Here is a 14,899-nt window from a genome sequence, read left to right on the forward strand (position 1 = left end):
TACATTTGCCAGATTGTTATAAAAGAATAGGGTAAGGGATACAGACATATGCATAAATATATATAAATGTACTCATCCAGGTATATATCCATATCCCTGAATGTGTATTAATTATACACACACAATTTCCTCATTTTTGACATAAAAATAAACACTGGGAGGACAAATCAGAAACTAAAACTATAGATTTTTCTATAATTATCTTATATCCCACAACCTTGCTAAACTCACTTTTTAGTTCTAGTAGTTTTGTTTTTAGATTGGCTTTTCTGTGTGGAGAACAGAAAAGCCATTGATGGAGATGGGAACAGGGGTTGAAGAGAACAAAGTGGAGGGTGTAGGGAAGATTTCTTTGGGTCTGATTTTATTTCATACACATAATGGTGACTTTTGAACCATGTGAATGAATTGCATATTTACATTTAAAAAAAAAAAAACCCAAAGAAAAACAAGAGAAACTCTAGAATTGAAAACAAGCTGAGGGGAATCCCTGGGTGGCGCAGTGGTTTAGCGCCTGCCTTCGGTCCAGGGTGTGATCCTGGAGTCCTGGGATCAAGTCCCAGATCAGGCTCCCTGCATGGAGCCTGCATCTCCCTCTGCCTATGTCTCTGCCTCTCTCCCTCTGTGTCTCTCATGAATAAATAAATAAAATCTTTAGGGAAAAAAAAAACTAAAATAAGTTCACCTGTACATCAAAGGTGTCATATAATTACATGTTTGTTGGTGCACATGTGCATCTATTTCAGTTAGATATTGTTTTGGGGGATTGTACAACTACCCTCAACTTTGATCTTCTGGAGGGACTTTCTAAGACTCAGTAACAGCTAACACTTGCAGATAAGTAAGGTTTATTACAGCAAAGGATACAGAACAAAAGCTTCTGTATGGTCTGCTGGTGGTGAATTGTCTCAGTTTACATTTCTCTGAAATATCTTTATTCCTTCTTTGGTACTAAAATATATTTTTCCAGGTTGTGTTTCAACCCATTTGGATATCATTCCATGGTCTTCTGGCTTCCATTGTTTCCCGCAAGAGTCAGCCAACAATCGAATTGCAGATACAATGAAAGTAGCTGCCTTTTTCCCCCTCCTGCATTGTCTTTAAGATTTTCCCCCTTGTCTTTGGTTTTCAGCACTTGTACTCTGCTGTGTCTGCTGTTATTGCTTTATCTTCTTCAGAGGTTCATTGTGTTTTTTAAATATGTACAGATTAAAGTCCTTCATCACATTTAGCAAATTCTCTGTCACTGCATCTCCTGCCCCATTTGCCTTCTTCTGATCATCTGAGGCTCCTAACAAACATATGTTAGATCCTATTATTATATTCTCTGTAGCCCTCCATTTATTTTGTATTTTCCATTTTTGTACCTTTCTGTCTTCCATCGTAGACAGAGCTGTCTTCCTCTGAACTGTTGCTCAGGTCAGCAGATCTTCTACTGGGCCTCATCTGCTGCTAAGCCCTTTGTTAACTACTGATTGCAGTTGTTACATTTAGATTTAGAGCTTCATTTTGTACTTCTTCTAATCTTCATATCACTTTTTTTGGTAGTTTCCAGTTTGAAATGTTTTGCTTTTATTATTTTCATAAGCATATTAAGTATAGTTATTTTAAAATATTTTGGATAATCTATTTAGAGCCCTTATGAGTCTGTCACTGTTATCTATTATTTTCGGCTGGTTTCATTGACACTTTTTTATGTTGACATCTCTCGTTATGTCCTAGGTGACATTTGATAGTGTGACAGACTGTGCATTTGAGAAATTGTGGGTTTTTTTAAAGATTTTATTTATTCATTTATTTGAAAGAGAGCACAAGTTGGGGGGTGGGGATGGCAGGCAGAGGGAGAAGCAGGCTGTCTGCTGAGCAGGGAGCCCCATGCAGGGCCCAATCCCAGGATCCCAGGATCATGACCTGAGCCGAAAGCAGATATTAAACCAACTGAGCTACCCAGATGCCCCATGGGTTTTCTTTTCTTTATTTTTTTTTTAATTTAAGGTATTTAAGGTATTATATGGTATCTTCTTTTTCTGAGGGTCTTTGTTTTTAACAGGGACTTAGAATCATTAGCAGAATAGAATGATCTGAATAAATATTAAGGACTGAGATTTGGGGGGACCCACCCAATTGACTTAAAACTTGGCTGCGGTTATTCAAGTTCTGACCTATTTCTGGTTCGTTCTTATTTTTAAGATTCAGTCATTTTTTACCCCAACCCATATAAGATTGGAGGATTTAACATGGCCTTCCCGTTGGTGGACCTGGCTTCCAATTTTGTCCCTAGCCTCACCTCACAAGGTGCTAGAAGCGCTACTCATCGTCATTGGCACTTTTTCTGGAATTAGCCAATGTTCCTGAGGCAAAGTAGCTGTGCTTGCTGGGCTCCCCCACCTGAAACTCCATGTTTTCCCGCATCCCGGCTTCAAAACTCTTTATTTCCTTGTTGTGATTCCAATATGGTCAGTAGATATATTCTTTAAATCCCATTTTTAAATTTTTCTCTATGAGAGGTTAGATTCAGATCACTCCCCACTTTCCACTGTCATAAATGGAAGTTTCTTTTTCTCTTTCAATATAGTACAGAATATTCTCTAAAATTGTCAAAAACCTACTGTTCCAAAAAGGACTTAGCCTGGGAATCCCCTGGGGGAGTTTAGATAAATGTGTCCAGAGGAGAATATTACAGAGCTATATTCACTATTCCCAAGCATGTGAAAAGGAGGAAAACTTACAAATTCTTTTTGTGACACTAGCATATCACTGATTCTAAAACTTGACAGAGAATGCTTGCACATGCACACACGCACGCACACACACAATTCCAGGATCCTCAGTAATAAATACCATCTCCAGGAAAGTCAGTCTTCTTACTGGTTTTAGGGCACAGTGCATTTGAAGTTGAGATTTATTCTCCAATTTAAAAGTGAAAATTAGGGATCCCTGGGTGGCGCAGCGGTTAAGCGCCTGCCTTTGGCCCAGGGCGCGATCCTGGAGACCCAGGATCGAATCCCACGTCGGGCTCCCGGTGCATGGAGCCTGCTTCTCCCTCTGCCTGTGTCTCTGCCTCTCTCTTTCTCTCTGTGACTATCATAAATAATAATAAAAAAATTTAAAAAAAAATAAAAAAATAAAAAAATAAAAGTGAAAATTAAGTGAAGTAATAAAAGGTATTTATTTGAGGAGGTAAGCTGGCATGTACCTTGTGGCGAGATAAAAAAATCGCCAGGAGTCCAGCAAAGCCTCTGTTAGTATGAGAAGAGAGGGTGTGTACGTGGATACCAGACTTGGGTCAGATCCATCCCAATTGATCCACTTCTTACGACTTCTTGAGTGTTCAGTGAGAAAATGTGTGTAAAGAGGCTGTGGTAAACAAATCCTAGACTTTCCTCTCCCTCACCATTTGTCCAGATGATAAGATTAAATTCAGTTTCCAGGTTCCCCGAGGGACTGAGTCTATAGAACCTTGGGGGTGGGTATATGTCGAGTGACTTTGGAGGGAGCTGGGTCAAGGCCTTTGCGTAACTTCGAGGGAATGGTAAGTGCCAATGGTTGGAGGAGTGATTCTCCCAAGAGAAGAGCTCATGGGACAGGGAGCCCTACTCATTGCTTAGTTAAGAACAGGATTCTTTGACTAACTCTTATTTACATTTCAGGCTCATTGGAGAAAAGACTGGAAATGTTGGAAGAGGAATAAATATTGCCATTGTCGACTGTGAGTCATTAAATATTGTCTTTCAAACTTCTCTGAAAGTTCCACAAATGGATTTTCAAGTGACCTTGAGTTTTTGATGATTTTTGCAAATGATCTAGTCTCGGCTTGTATTTTAATGCACTTTAAAATTATTTGATTATTTTTATAATGCTTCACTTTACGGATTATTTATGGTTCCTGCAAAAAACAAAAACAGTCCAGGGTTCCTGGCTGGCTCGGTCAGAGGAACCTGCGACTCTTGATCTCAGGGTCGTGAGTCGAGCCCCATGTTGGGTGTAGACATTACTAAAAATAAATAAACTTAAAAAAAAAAAAGTCAAATTAAATAGGCTTTTGTAAAAACAAAAAAGGGGCCAGCAGAAAGCAGGGGTAAAATCAGATAAGCAGGCTGTGGGGCCACAGACCATCCTGGAGCTGCTCTTGGATTCCCGGTGGCCTCACGGAGGGAGAGCCAGCAGCCAGGTCCCCCTCTGTGAGCAAAGGCCACGAGGGACAAAGCTTGGGGAGTCCATCCCGGCACGATTGCCACTGGGGGCCCGTGACCAGGAGAGCTGTCAGAGCTGGGGAAGGTGCCGTGTCTGAGAGCACACGGAGCACGCAGCCCCCTGACTGCGGGGCTGTGGGGACCAGGGACAATATGTGTCCACTCTGAGAATCCCGCTGGAAAACCCAAAGTATGAAGTGGGGAGGGCCGAGGCGGGTGCTCTGGTATTCCTGTGGGAACAGAGGGGTGGCGGGAAAGAACGTGGGCTCCAACTAACTGGAAGCAGACGGGAGGAAAGCTCTAGAGCAGCCCACCAGCCGCCTTCCCGGCCTGCCCACGGGGACAGCCGAGTGTGCTGTTCTGAGCACGCGTGCCACATGTGCCCCGAGTCCAGTGAACTTTCTTTTAAAACCGATTTCTTTTCTTTTCAGATCTGACTGGAAAAGTGAGAGCAACACAGTATTTTAATATGGTCGAAGGTGGTAAGAAAAGGAATTTTCCTATGAAAATTAAAATGAATTAGGAGCATTAAGATAAAAAGACCCAAACAAAAGTGTCAAACACTCTTATTTTGTCTACTAAAAAAGTTACCAGAAGCTCAGAGGAATGTTCTAGAACAGTCTTCCACAAGCCCTTCCGGTCTCTAAGTGAGTTCACGTGATCGAGCTGGAAGGTGTTATCTAGAAAATGTCTTCTCTGGTCACACTTGCCCTTTTGTTCCTTCCTCAGATAATGAGAAAGAGAACTTTTTTTTTTTTAATCAAATATATGTAAAAAATGTGATCATTTTTTCGAGCCCTGAGCATTGTCATTGCCCCTGTCCTGCTCATGGTGCCCTGCTGGGCTCAGCACACACATCCTGGGACACACGGCGCCCCTTCTCCTTCCGGGGTCTCTGTGCTCTGGGCACTGGGCTTGAGCCCACTGGGCAGTCAGGGTATAGCAGCCCCTTTTGTCTTTATTGAACAGTGAGAATTATTTAAAAATCTGATTTCTCGCCCCCATTCTGCACGTTAGTGTCCTGGGGCCACTCTGCTGTCGGGCTTGGTTAGTCGTTGCAGAAGATGCCCCGCCTGTGCCGGCAAGCGTGTTGCTGGTCTCGGGTTCGAGTCACAGAATCTGCACCATCTGCTCGTGCCCCTCACCCCCGCTGTTCCCACCGTGGAGCCCTCAGCCACTCGCTCGTGGAGCTAGAGCACCCCGTGTGTGGTCGCGGGACGAACCCCAGGAATCGAAGGTTTCAGAGAGGACATGGCCCCTAAGAGCAGAGGAGGCACAGCGTCCGGGGCAAGTGAACAGAGAAGACCCTAAAATTGATTTGCTTTGACCCTCTAGATAACTCTGGACTGATGGCAACCTTCATTCAGAGTGCACCTCCGAAGTCCCTGCTCTTCATGGTGACCCAGGATGACGGTGCCAGCGGGTGAGGTGTCTGGGTTTGTCACGGTGGGGTGCGTAGGGGAGGGGGGGCTGGGGAAGCTGGCTGGCAGAGACCAGGCCTGCTTTGGGGGTGGCCCTCAGGAGCGTGCTCTGGGAAAGAAAGCAAATCCAAGGAGCAAGGTTTTGTTTTGTTTAAAGATTTTACTTATTTATTCATGAGAGACACAGAGAGAGGCAGAGACACAGGCAGAGGGAGAAGCAGGCTCCATGCAGGGAGCCCGATGCGGGACTTGATCCCGGGACCCCCGGGTTGCACCCTGAGCCGAAGGCAGATGCTCCACCGCTGAGCCACCCGGTTGTCCCATGGGACGGTTTCTTAAGGAGAAGGAACAGGAGCCCCATGACAAAGCAGATGGGGTTTCCAAAAAAAAAAAAAAAAAAAAACCCACAAGTAGCCATCAGGGTTCGTGAGGATTAGAAGCTGAGGAACATTCCCAGGTAGCGAGACGGAGCCACCACTGACCATAATTAGGACAGAAAAGTTAACACTTGGTGCAGAAAGGCTAAACGTTTCCAGGGTGGGACTTCGAGAAACAGGAAAGGCCGTTGAGAAGAATTCTCTAGGTGAGTAGCGATAGGATGAAAAGGAAGCGCGCACACGCAGCTTTCTGGAGGGAGAAGTGGGTCTGGCTCCGTGTCTCTCCGAAGTTTGCTCTCCTGAGCAAACACGTGTGTGTTCGCTGCCAAACTTCCAAGAACCAAAGAGTCTTTGTGTGGCCTGTACGCTTTCCAGGGTGGCTCCCGAACACGGCCTTCTCCCAAATAATTTGACCTCAGATCCTGTTTTCAACAGAGCACCTCGCCAGACAGAAGTTATTTGATAACACGCTTGGGAAAATTCTGATTTGACTCCGGAAAATTGGAAGCTTATTTTTTTTTTTTTCCTTTTCCCTTCTCCTCCTTCCTCTGCTTACCCTAAGCTGCGTGCTTTTAGCATTGTTTCAGAAGTTTGTCTTCTTTTCTTTTTTTTTTTTTTAATTTACTTATTTATTCATGAGAGACCCAGAGAGAGAGAGGCAGAGACCCAGGCAGAGGGAGAAGCAGGCTCCATGCGGGGACCCCGATGCGGAACTCGATCCCGGGACCCCGGGATCACGCCCTGGGCCGAAGGCAGATGCTCCACCCCTGAGCCGCCCAGGCGCCCCCATAATTTTTTCTTTTTTGATACTGACCTCTCTGAAAATGAAAAGGACCATTTTGACCTTTCCTTTCATCTTTCAGCAACTTCTGTCCGCCACCTTTTGTGGTCAGTGAACAGGAGAGACAGCAAAGACCAAATGTAATGTTGGCCGAACGTGAGGAGGCAGTTGAACCCAAGACACAGGGCTTTTGAGAATTGAGAATTAAAACCCTGTGCCCAAATCTGAGGCTGAAAGAGGCCCTGATGCCCGTTACATGCTTTTTTTTTTTTTTAAGATTTTATTTATTTATTTATTCATGATAGTCACACAGAGAGAGACAGAGAGGCAGAGACACAGGCAGAGGGAGAAGCAGGCTCCACGCAGGGAGCCCCACATGGGATTCGATCCCAGGTCTCCAGGATCGCGCCCTGGGCCAAAGGCAGGCGCCAAACCGCTGCCCCACCCAGGGATCCCCCGTTACATGCTTAACTAGAAATCTGACCTCCTCCCGCTGTCCGCCCCAGGAGGGGGTGGGTTGCTGGGGAAACCTCTTGCCTCGGACACGTGCGGTGCGACACACCGGAGTCCCCACAGGCCACGCTCACACGCCCTCCCTCCCCCCCACCAGGCTGAAGGAGGACGCCAAGAAGGTCATAGAAGCACTTGGAAGTAAACAAATCAGGAACATAAAGTTCAGGTCCAGCTGGGTATTTCTTACAGCAAAAGGCTTCGAACTTCCTGCAGACATTCAGAGAGAAAATGTGAGTGTTTTTTTTTTGTTTTTTTATCAATGTCACTTCCCACGAGTGGTTAGTAGTAGAAGGTGCCCCGTGATGTGAAAAGCTGTGGGCTGGTGACAGCTTCCTGCCTCCACGACACTCCTGCGCTAAGCGCGGGCCACACAGGGCCACACGGAGCCGGCTTCCCCGGCTTTGAGCCCTCGCTTCTCCCGTGGGAGAAGTCCCTGTGCCTGGGACTCTGCATTCCCACGTCCGGGGTGAATCTCGCCTTCCACGCAGTGGGTGCTTGGTTCGTCACTGTAAGTAAAACAGTCCATCACAAGGTGCTTGTGACCTTGCCCATTCCATCAGGAAAAGGCACTCGACGGAAGGTCGAGTCGATTCTTTATGGGCTGTTGGTCCCACTTTTCCGTCGTGCTGCCGCCAACACAATTCGTGGCAAGCCTCTGGTGACTGGCCTCTGTTCGGAGGCTGGTGACAGTGCTGGCACTGTGCGTGCAGGGGCCAAACACAGCATAAACGTGCACCGTTGCCGTAGCTCGATGCATGATTAAGTCCCCCCCCCCCCACCACCACCACCACCGTGTCCTCTTTACGGAAGAATAGTAAAGAGCAAGAGAACAAATCTAACAGATTAACTCGGTCACCTGTGAAGATTCCAGCTGAGCACTGGCACACGATGTCGGAGTTACAAGCTGGCACCTCTGGGTCGGGTCACACAGCCTCTTTCGGAGACGCTGCCTTTTAGGAGACGGGACAGTTTCCAGAGAGGAACGGTTACCGGCACTGCCGTGGGGTGGTCACCGACTCTTTCCAGGAGAAGGGCTTCCTTTCCAGGAGCCAGAAACTCAAAGGAGGCAGGGAATGGACGTGTCCTGGCCATGCGAGAGGCTGCTCCCGACCTGAGGCTGGGACACCTGGTCCAGGTCCCCTCCCGGCACCGTCTGCTGTGGTTCTGGGTCTGGGAAGGGAGACAGAAACAGCAGCGGGACCTCTCCTTGTTGGCAGGACCACCCTCACTGGGAAGGGGGGTGCGTGAGGTGGGATTTCAGTGTGGCCCCACCCCAGATAACTCATGACCAGCTCCCAGGGAAGGCCCACGGCTTCTGTGATGCCCCCTCCTCTGGGGGTTCGAAATCAGGGTTATTTTAGCACGCATCTAGAAAAGCATGTTTCCCCTTGTACCTCTCATATTCTTCTGCAGACAGGAAGCCAATCATACAGAACACGTTAGAAACATGTACCCGGTGCCCTAGCATAGACTTCTCGCTACTAATAAGCAGTGTGGATGCCCGGTGTACAGTTGAGACCTCAGGGACTTGTCCTAGTCAGAGAGGCATTCCGTGGGCTCTGCGTGGTACCACTGTCACGGGCCATCACCGCCTGGACACGCACCTCGTGGTGAGGTAGGCCAGGCACAGCAGGGCAGCGGGGCTTGGCATCCAGTGTCGGGTTTGCCAGGGGCCACGTGTGATCCCACACCCCCAGCCACTTTACCTCTGCAGGCCTCACTCTGGTGCCCTGGGCAGTGAGGTGAAAGCTAGTTAGCTCCTCGGGGCCCAGCGGCTGTGATGCGGGGATGTGCCCCACGGACCCGTGGCCTTCGTCAGGCTGACCCCATGTAGTAGTGCAGCGTCCCCTCTCTCGCCCCCGTGCATGATCGGTAGCAGTCTGGCATGTTGGGGATCTCCAGGCTTTACCCACTCAGCTGTGTGGTCCTGGGAAAGTTACTCGACCTCCCCGTGCCTGAGAATCATCTCTAGCGAGGAAGGAATGAAAACTACCTGTCACATAAGGGTCCCTGAGGGTTACATGAGACTAGCATGCAGGGCCCAGCAGGGAAACTGAGCAGAGCCCTGGAACCCAGGGCAGATTCCTGGAGCTTCCCCTGCCCCTTCCCACCAGTCCACCCCCAGCCTGCCATTACCAACCCTACACAGGCTGCCTGAACCAGAGCCTCAGGGTGGGGCCTGACTGGTGATCTTGATGCACCCAAAGGGTTGGGCCCATTGCTCTGATTTTCACGACAGGACGGAGGCCTCAATTCCTTGAGCACATCCCAGCTTCCCCCTAACATCACCTCCTGGCCTCTATGCCCCCCTTCCCCCCTTCCCCTATGCCTGCCTCCCCCAGCTGCCCCAGGACCCAGCAGAGCACAGGCCAGACCCTGCAGGAAGTGCGGCCCCCATCCCTGTGCCCTCTGGCACCCAAGCATCCACACATCCACAGGATCAGAGAAGCCTGGAGTGAGGCTTGAATCCCTTTTTAACTCAGGGTTAACATCTCAACAGACAGGTTCCCTATTAATGTTCAGCTGAGACACTTAAAATAAAACCTCATTTGAATTACAAAGTAGCAGTAGTCCTTTCTCTCCTGTCTCCTTTAGAAGAGAGTTTCTAGAAGGAGAGGAATCAAGGTGAGAGTGGGTATCCAAGCGCTGCCCTGAGTTTAGAGGACCAGAGTGTTTTGGAACGGGGCCTCTACAGGAACGTCGGGAAAATGCTTGTCTTGCCTACATGTGTGGGTTGAAGGTTCTTGTCCCGGTTGTTACAAGAGCATGAAGATGAGACCTGAATGCGGTGAGCAGCTTTCGTGGGAGCTGTTGGAGCTGTGGCTTGGGGCACAAAAGGCGATTTGCCTGGATGTTGGTGAGGCCTGAGCTGGGGCACCAGGGCCTCGAGCCAGCCTCACCCAGAGCTCAGGTCAAGTGCTATTGGAGGAATCCGTGTGTCTTCCTGTTTGGGAAATGCAGACTCACTGCGTGGACTTCCCCGAGGGTGCTGTGTGGCTGTGTGGGGTGGGCCTCCCAAGCCCTGGCCCCAGCCACTGTCACATGCATCCCCCCCGCTGTTCCCAGAGCTGGCTTGCCAGGCACAGCCCACATGTTCACCAGCCCCACTAACCCACTGAACTGAATTTTAACATGTAAGGGGCTTGCTTTTTTGTCCACACTGTGAACCCTCTGAAGGGTCCAGACAGCCTTGTTCTGCCTTCCTGTCCTAACTTAAAGGGAAACTGTCACAGAGTCCAGAGCCCTTAAGGAAGAGGATGTCCTAGGATTGCTTGCAGCAGGAACCCACGTGGGTGGCATCAACTTTGACTTCCGAACGCACAGTACGTCCAGGGAAGGAAAAGTGACCGCATCTACATCATGGATCTGAGGAGAACCTGGGAGAAGCTTCTGTTGGCAGCTCGTGCCATTGTTGTCATCGAAAACCCGGCTCATGTCACACTTTAAGGCTGATTCTGGTTTTATAAAGGAGGAGGAATCTGAGACCCACAAACTAAGAAATGAAGGAGGATAGGAGTCGGAAGCAGCATAGCCTGGGTTTGGACCTAGACTCTGTCCCGCAGAGCTGTGTGACCCAAGGACTCTGATGTAATGTGTCTGAGCCTCCTTGTCTTCACAAGAACCGTGGGCGGTGAGCCTGCCCCGCGTGGTGCACTCAGCACGGGGCCATCATTAGCATCCCCTCCGGCATGGTCTCCATCTCGGTCCCTGGTGATCTGGAACCAGAGCAAAGACCCCTGCAGCCCAGCCAGTCCCTCCCCACGGGTATTTCCATGCTGCATACGCTCCACACGCCAGGGAAGCCACTGCCGCTCCACTCTGCTCTCCTCCACACGTCACAGAGCTCTCCCATGCTGGGACCTGGGGAATGAATCGTGTTTGCAATGAGTGGCTGAGACAACTGGATATCCTCATGCTGAACAATAAATTTTGACCCCTACGTCACACCCTAGACAAAAATTCAGTCAAAATGGGTCAAATATCCAGATGTAAGAGCTAGAACTACTAAACTCTCAGAAGAAAAGAGGCGTAAGTCTTTGTGACCTTGGGTTTCTTTGATATGACACCAAAAGCACAAACAACAGAAGAGAGCACAGGTACCATCCAGAAATTGCAAAGGTAACTCACAGAATGAGAGAAAACATGTGCAAATGAAGGACTTGTATCCAGAATATATAAAGAACTCTTACAACTCAATAATAGAAGGACAACCCAATTATAAAATGGGCAAAGGATCTGAATAGACAGTTCTTCAAAGACATGTAGATGGCCAACAAGTGCGTGAAAAGATGCTCCTCCTTGGCCATTAGGAAAAAGCACATAAAAACCCCAGTGAGACACCACCTCCCACTCACTAGGATGGCTGTAACACACAAAACAGTAAGAAATGTGGATGAGGATGTGGAGAAATTAGAACCCTTGTGCACGGCTGGAGGAAATGCAATATCCAGCCGCCTTGGGAAACATGCTGGCAGTTCCTCAAAAAGTTAGACATACAGTTACCAGATAACCCAGCAATCCTACGCATAAACATCTACCTGAGAGAATGAAAACATATGCTCACCCAAACTTGTACATGAATTCACACAGCAGTATTACCCATAATAGCCAAAAAATGTAAAACAACCAAATGTATTTAAATTAAATAGAATTTAAAATTCAAATACAATTTAAAAGTCCATGCAGTGAGTCTGCATTTCCCAAATGTCTGATTAATGGGTAAAAACATGTATAATAAGATACGGTATAGCCAGTCACTGGAATATTCCACAGCCGCATAAAGAGATGACTTGCCAATCCATGCTACAACATGGATGATGAACCTTCAGACATGATAAATGAAGAAAATCAAACACACAAAAAAACAACGTATTGGTATTATCCCATTTATATGAAATTTCCAGAATAGGCAAAATCCATAGAGATGGAAAGTAGATGAGTGACCACCCAGGGCTGTGGACAATGGGGAGTGACTATGGACAGGTATGTGCTTGCTTGTTCAGATGATGAAAATGCTCTTAATTGATCGTGGTGGTGGTGGTGGCATACCTCTGTGGACTATTGAGTCCACAATACTAAAATTATTGAATTATACACTTTAAATGGGAAAATTTTATAGTATGTGAATGACATCTTCATAAAGCTGTTATATAAAAAGGAATGTAAAACAAGAATTCCATCGTCTTATAACAATGCAGATTATCAGATTATTCTTCTTCCACATGAGGTCAAGGTACTCCATTATGGGTGAAAGAATCAAAGATATGAAGGACGAAAGCCCAGTTGGTATGAACACACAGTTGCTGAGCAAGGGACTCTATAGTTTCCCTGAAAAAAATACAGCCCTCCACACAGAGAATTGAAAATTAAACATTCGAGCTTTGCTGTCCAATATGGCGGCCCCTAGCCAAATTTGCATTGACATTTAAATGTAGTTAAATTAAATAGAATTTAAAATTCAGTCCATCAGTCACACTAGCCACGTTTTAAGTACTCACGAATCCAACATGGCTGGTGGCTACTCTACTGGACGGCGTAGATTATACAACATCTGTATCCTTGCAGAAGGTTCTAGAGCCTTATTAACACCTGGCTCAAATATAAAGAAACACGTCGCAGAAAAAAAATCAATTACCCAGAGTAGGTTAGAGCAAATCCCACTCTAGGAAGTGATGCTTTCTCTGAGTTTGCTCATAGCTGACATGTTAAATATTTGTTGAATAAAATAGTGGATAAATCAAATTCTTTTCTCTTCTTTTTTTTTTTTTTTCTTTTCTCTTCTTTACACAGATCAACCACTCTGATAATGCAAGAAACAGATACTCGGGCTGGCCCGCAGAGATCCAGATAGAAGGCTGCATACCGAAAATGCCAAGCTAACGTTGCACGGTCTTAATAAATGTGTTAATGTGTAGACCAGTGTGGTGTGGACTGGCCCAAGAATCTTAACCAACAGTCAATATTTGATGAGTATTTGAGGTTTGTCTTCAGGCAAGCAGTATTTGCTAGTTGTGTGCAACCTCAGCACACAGTCTGTTTATGCCAGAATTTCTGTAGCGAAGGCGTTAGCAAGCAGGAAGAGTAGAAGGGATGGGAACTGTGAGGGAAGGAGTGGAAGGGGTCTGGAGAGGACAGGCTGGGGGAGGCAAGGCCTGCTTGTCCGGCTGTGGACCTGTGGTGGGATGGGACCTGAGCGTGAGCCACGTGTGGCCCAGGCGGCTGTACAAATAAGGCCTCCGTTGCATTACCACCAAGCCCACTGTCCTTTAGGACTGCCCTCTCCTGAGGGCTTGGCAAAGCTGCCTTGGTCAACTCCCACCAAGCCCTTGAACGCTCCCGGGGCTCCGAGAACTTACTACTCCTTCACCCCACAAATCTGGGCATGCCTGGCCCCTGGCACCAGCATCATGATGGTGGAGGAGACCCAGGCAGATGCAAGGGTCGCACTCCAGGAGTGGCCTGTGTGTCATGGGGTGGGCCGGCAGGCTCTGCTCTCAGGAGGACAACTGGATACCCCATGCTTCCCAGGAGACACATCATAAGATCCGAGTGTCCAAGATATCCATGCTCGGTGAAGGGTGGTGAAGGGTGTCCCACGACGTTTGGTGAAGGGTGTCCCACAGTGCATCTGATTTGGGGTTGGGGAAGTTATGCCATTGCCAAGCACCCTTTAAAAAAAAAAAGGATTTTATTTATTTGAGAGAGAGAGTGAACATAAGCAGGCAGAGGAGCAGAGGGAGAGGGAGAAACAGACTCCCTGCTGAGCCAGGAGCCCGACATGGGGCTCGATCCCAGGACCCTGGGATCATGACCTGAGCTGAAGGCAGATGCTCAATTGACTGAGCCCCCCCCAGGCGCCCCATCAAGCACCCATTCCAACACCCTTCCTGAGCCTGGCTCTGAGGTCGGATTGGTGATGCCTCCCGAGCCTGTCTCATGTGGGAGAGTGATGGGTGAATGCGTTCAAGCATCTTTATCAACAGGACTCCTTTCAAAAACCCAGCAGCACCAGGCACCTTGAGTTTCAGCGCCATCGAATCTGGTGCTAAAGTCATCAAACACCCCAGTCTGGGTGGTTTACAACGGCACGGATTCCTCCTTCGTATGACAAGTGAGTCGCAGGTCGGCCAGGGGTTGGCCGCTGGGTGCTGGGAGCCAGAGGAGGGTCCCTGTCAGCAGGGAAGCCAGGAGGAGCAGAAATCCCAGGTGCCTCAGAGCTCCGGTCAGGACATGTGTGAGCCCAGGAGGTATCAAGCATGTAGGGGAACGTGGCTGTCCTCCCTCAGGCAAGGGGTGAGTCTTTGTGAGCGGGATATGCTGACCCTGAAAGCCAAGCATGCTCTGGCCCAGGGAGGAGTTGGCACCTGCAGGCCCGCTGCCCTGAGCAGCAGCCCCTCGGGGAGCCAGGGCCTCTCTCTGCAGAGAAGTCTGCAAACCACAGGGTAAGACTGTGGCTCAGACCCTGTTAGGGACTAAATTAGGTCCCCACAAAACTCCTAAGTTGAAATCCTAACCCCTGGTGCCTCAGAATGTGACCTTATTTGAAAGTAGGGTCCTCATGGTGTAGTATGTCAGAGGGAAGAGGGTGGACCGCAAGCCAGTGTGACCGTGTCC

The 14,899-nt window shown here is 48.2% G+C and overlaps 1 protein-coding gene across 3 annotated transcripts in view; it reads left to right on the forward strand.

The window, feature by feature from the left end:
- The window catches only part of FAM3B (FAM3 metabolism regulating signaling molecule B), a 53,544-nt gene extending 40,345 nt beyond the window's left edge, over nt 1-13,199 (forward strand). For all 3 annotated transcript variants that reach the window (XM_049104661.1, XM_035709377.2, XM_035709376.2), the window contains 5 exons: nt 3,651-3,709; nt 4,625-4,675; nt 5,529-5,616; nt 7,383-7,515; nt 13,076-13,199. In XM_049104661.1, the coding sequence (XP_048960618.1) occupies nt 3,651-3,709; nt 4,625-4,675; nt 5,529-5,616; nt 7,383-7,515; nt 13,076-13,165 (421 nt within the window). In that variant the 3' untranslated portion in view covers nt 13,166-13,199. The remainder of the gene's footprint in view (nt 1-3,650; nt 3,710-4,624; nt 4,676-5,528; nt 5,617-7,382; nt 7,516-13,075) is intronic.
- The last annotated feature ends 1,700 nt before the right edge of the window (nt 13,200-14,899 follow it).

The sequence above is a fragment of the Canis lupus genome, chromosome 31 (genome assembly GCF_003254725.2).
Source record: "Canis lupus dingo isolate Sandy chromosome 31, ASM325472v2, whole genome shotgun sequence".
NCBI classification, from domain to species: domain Eukaryota; kingdom Metazoa; phylum Chordata; class Mammalia; order Carnivora; family Canidae; genus Canis; species Canis lupus.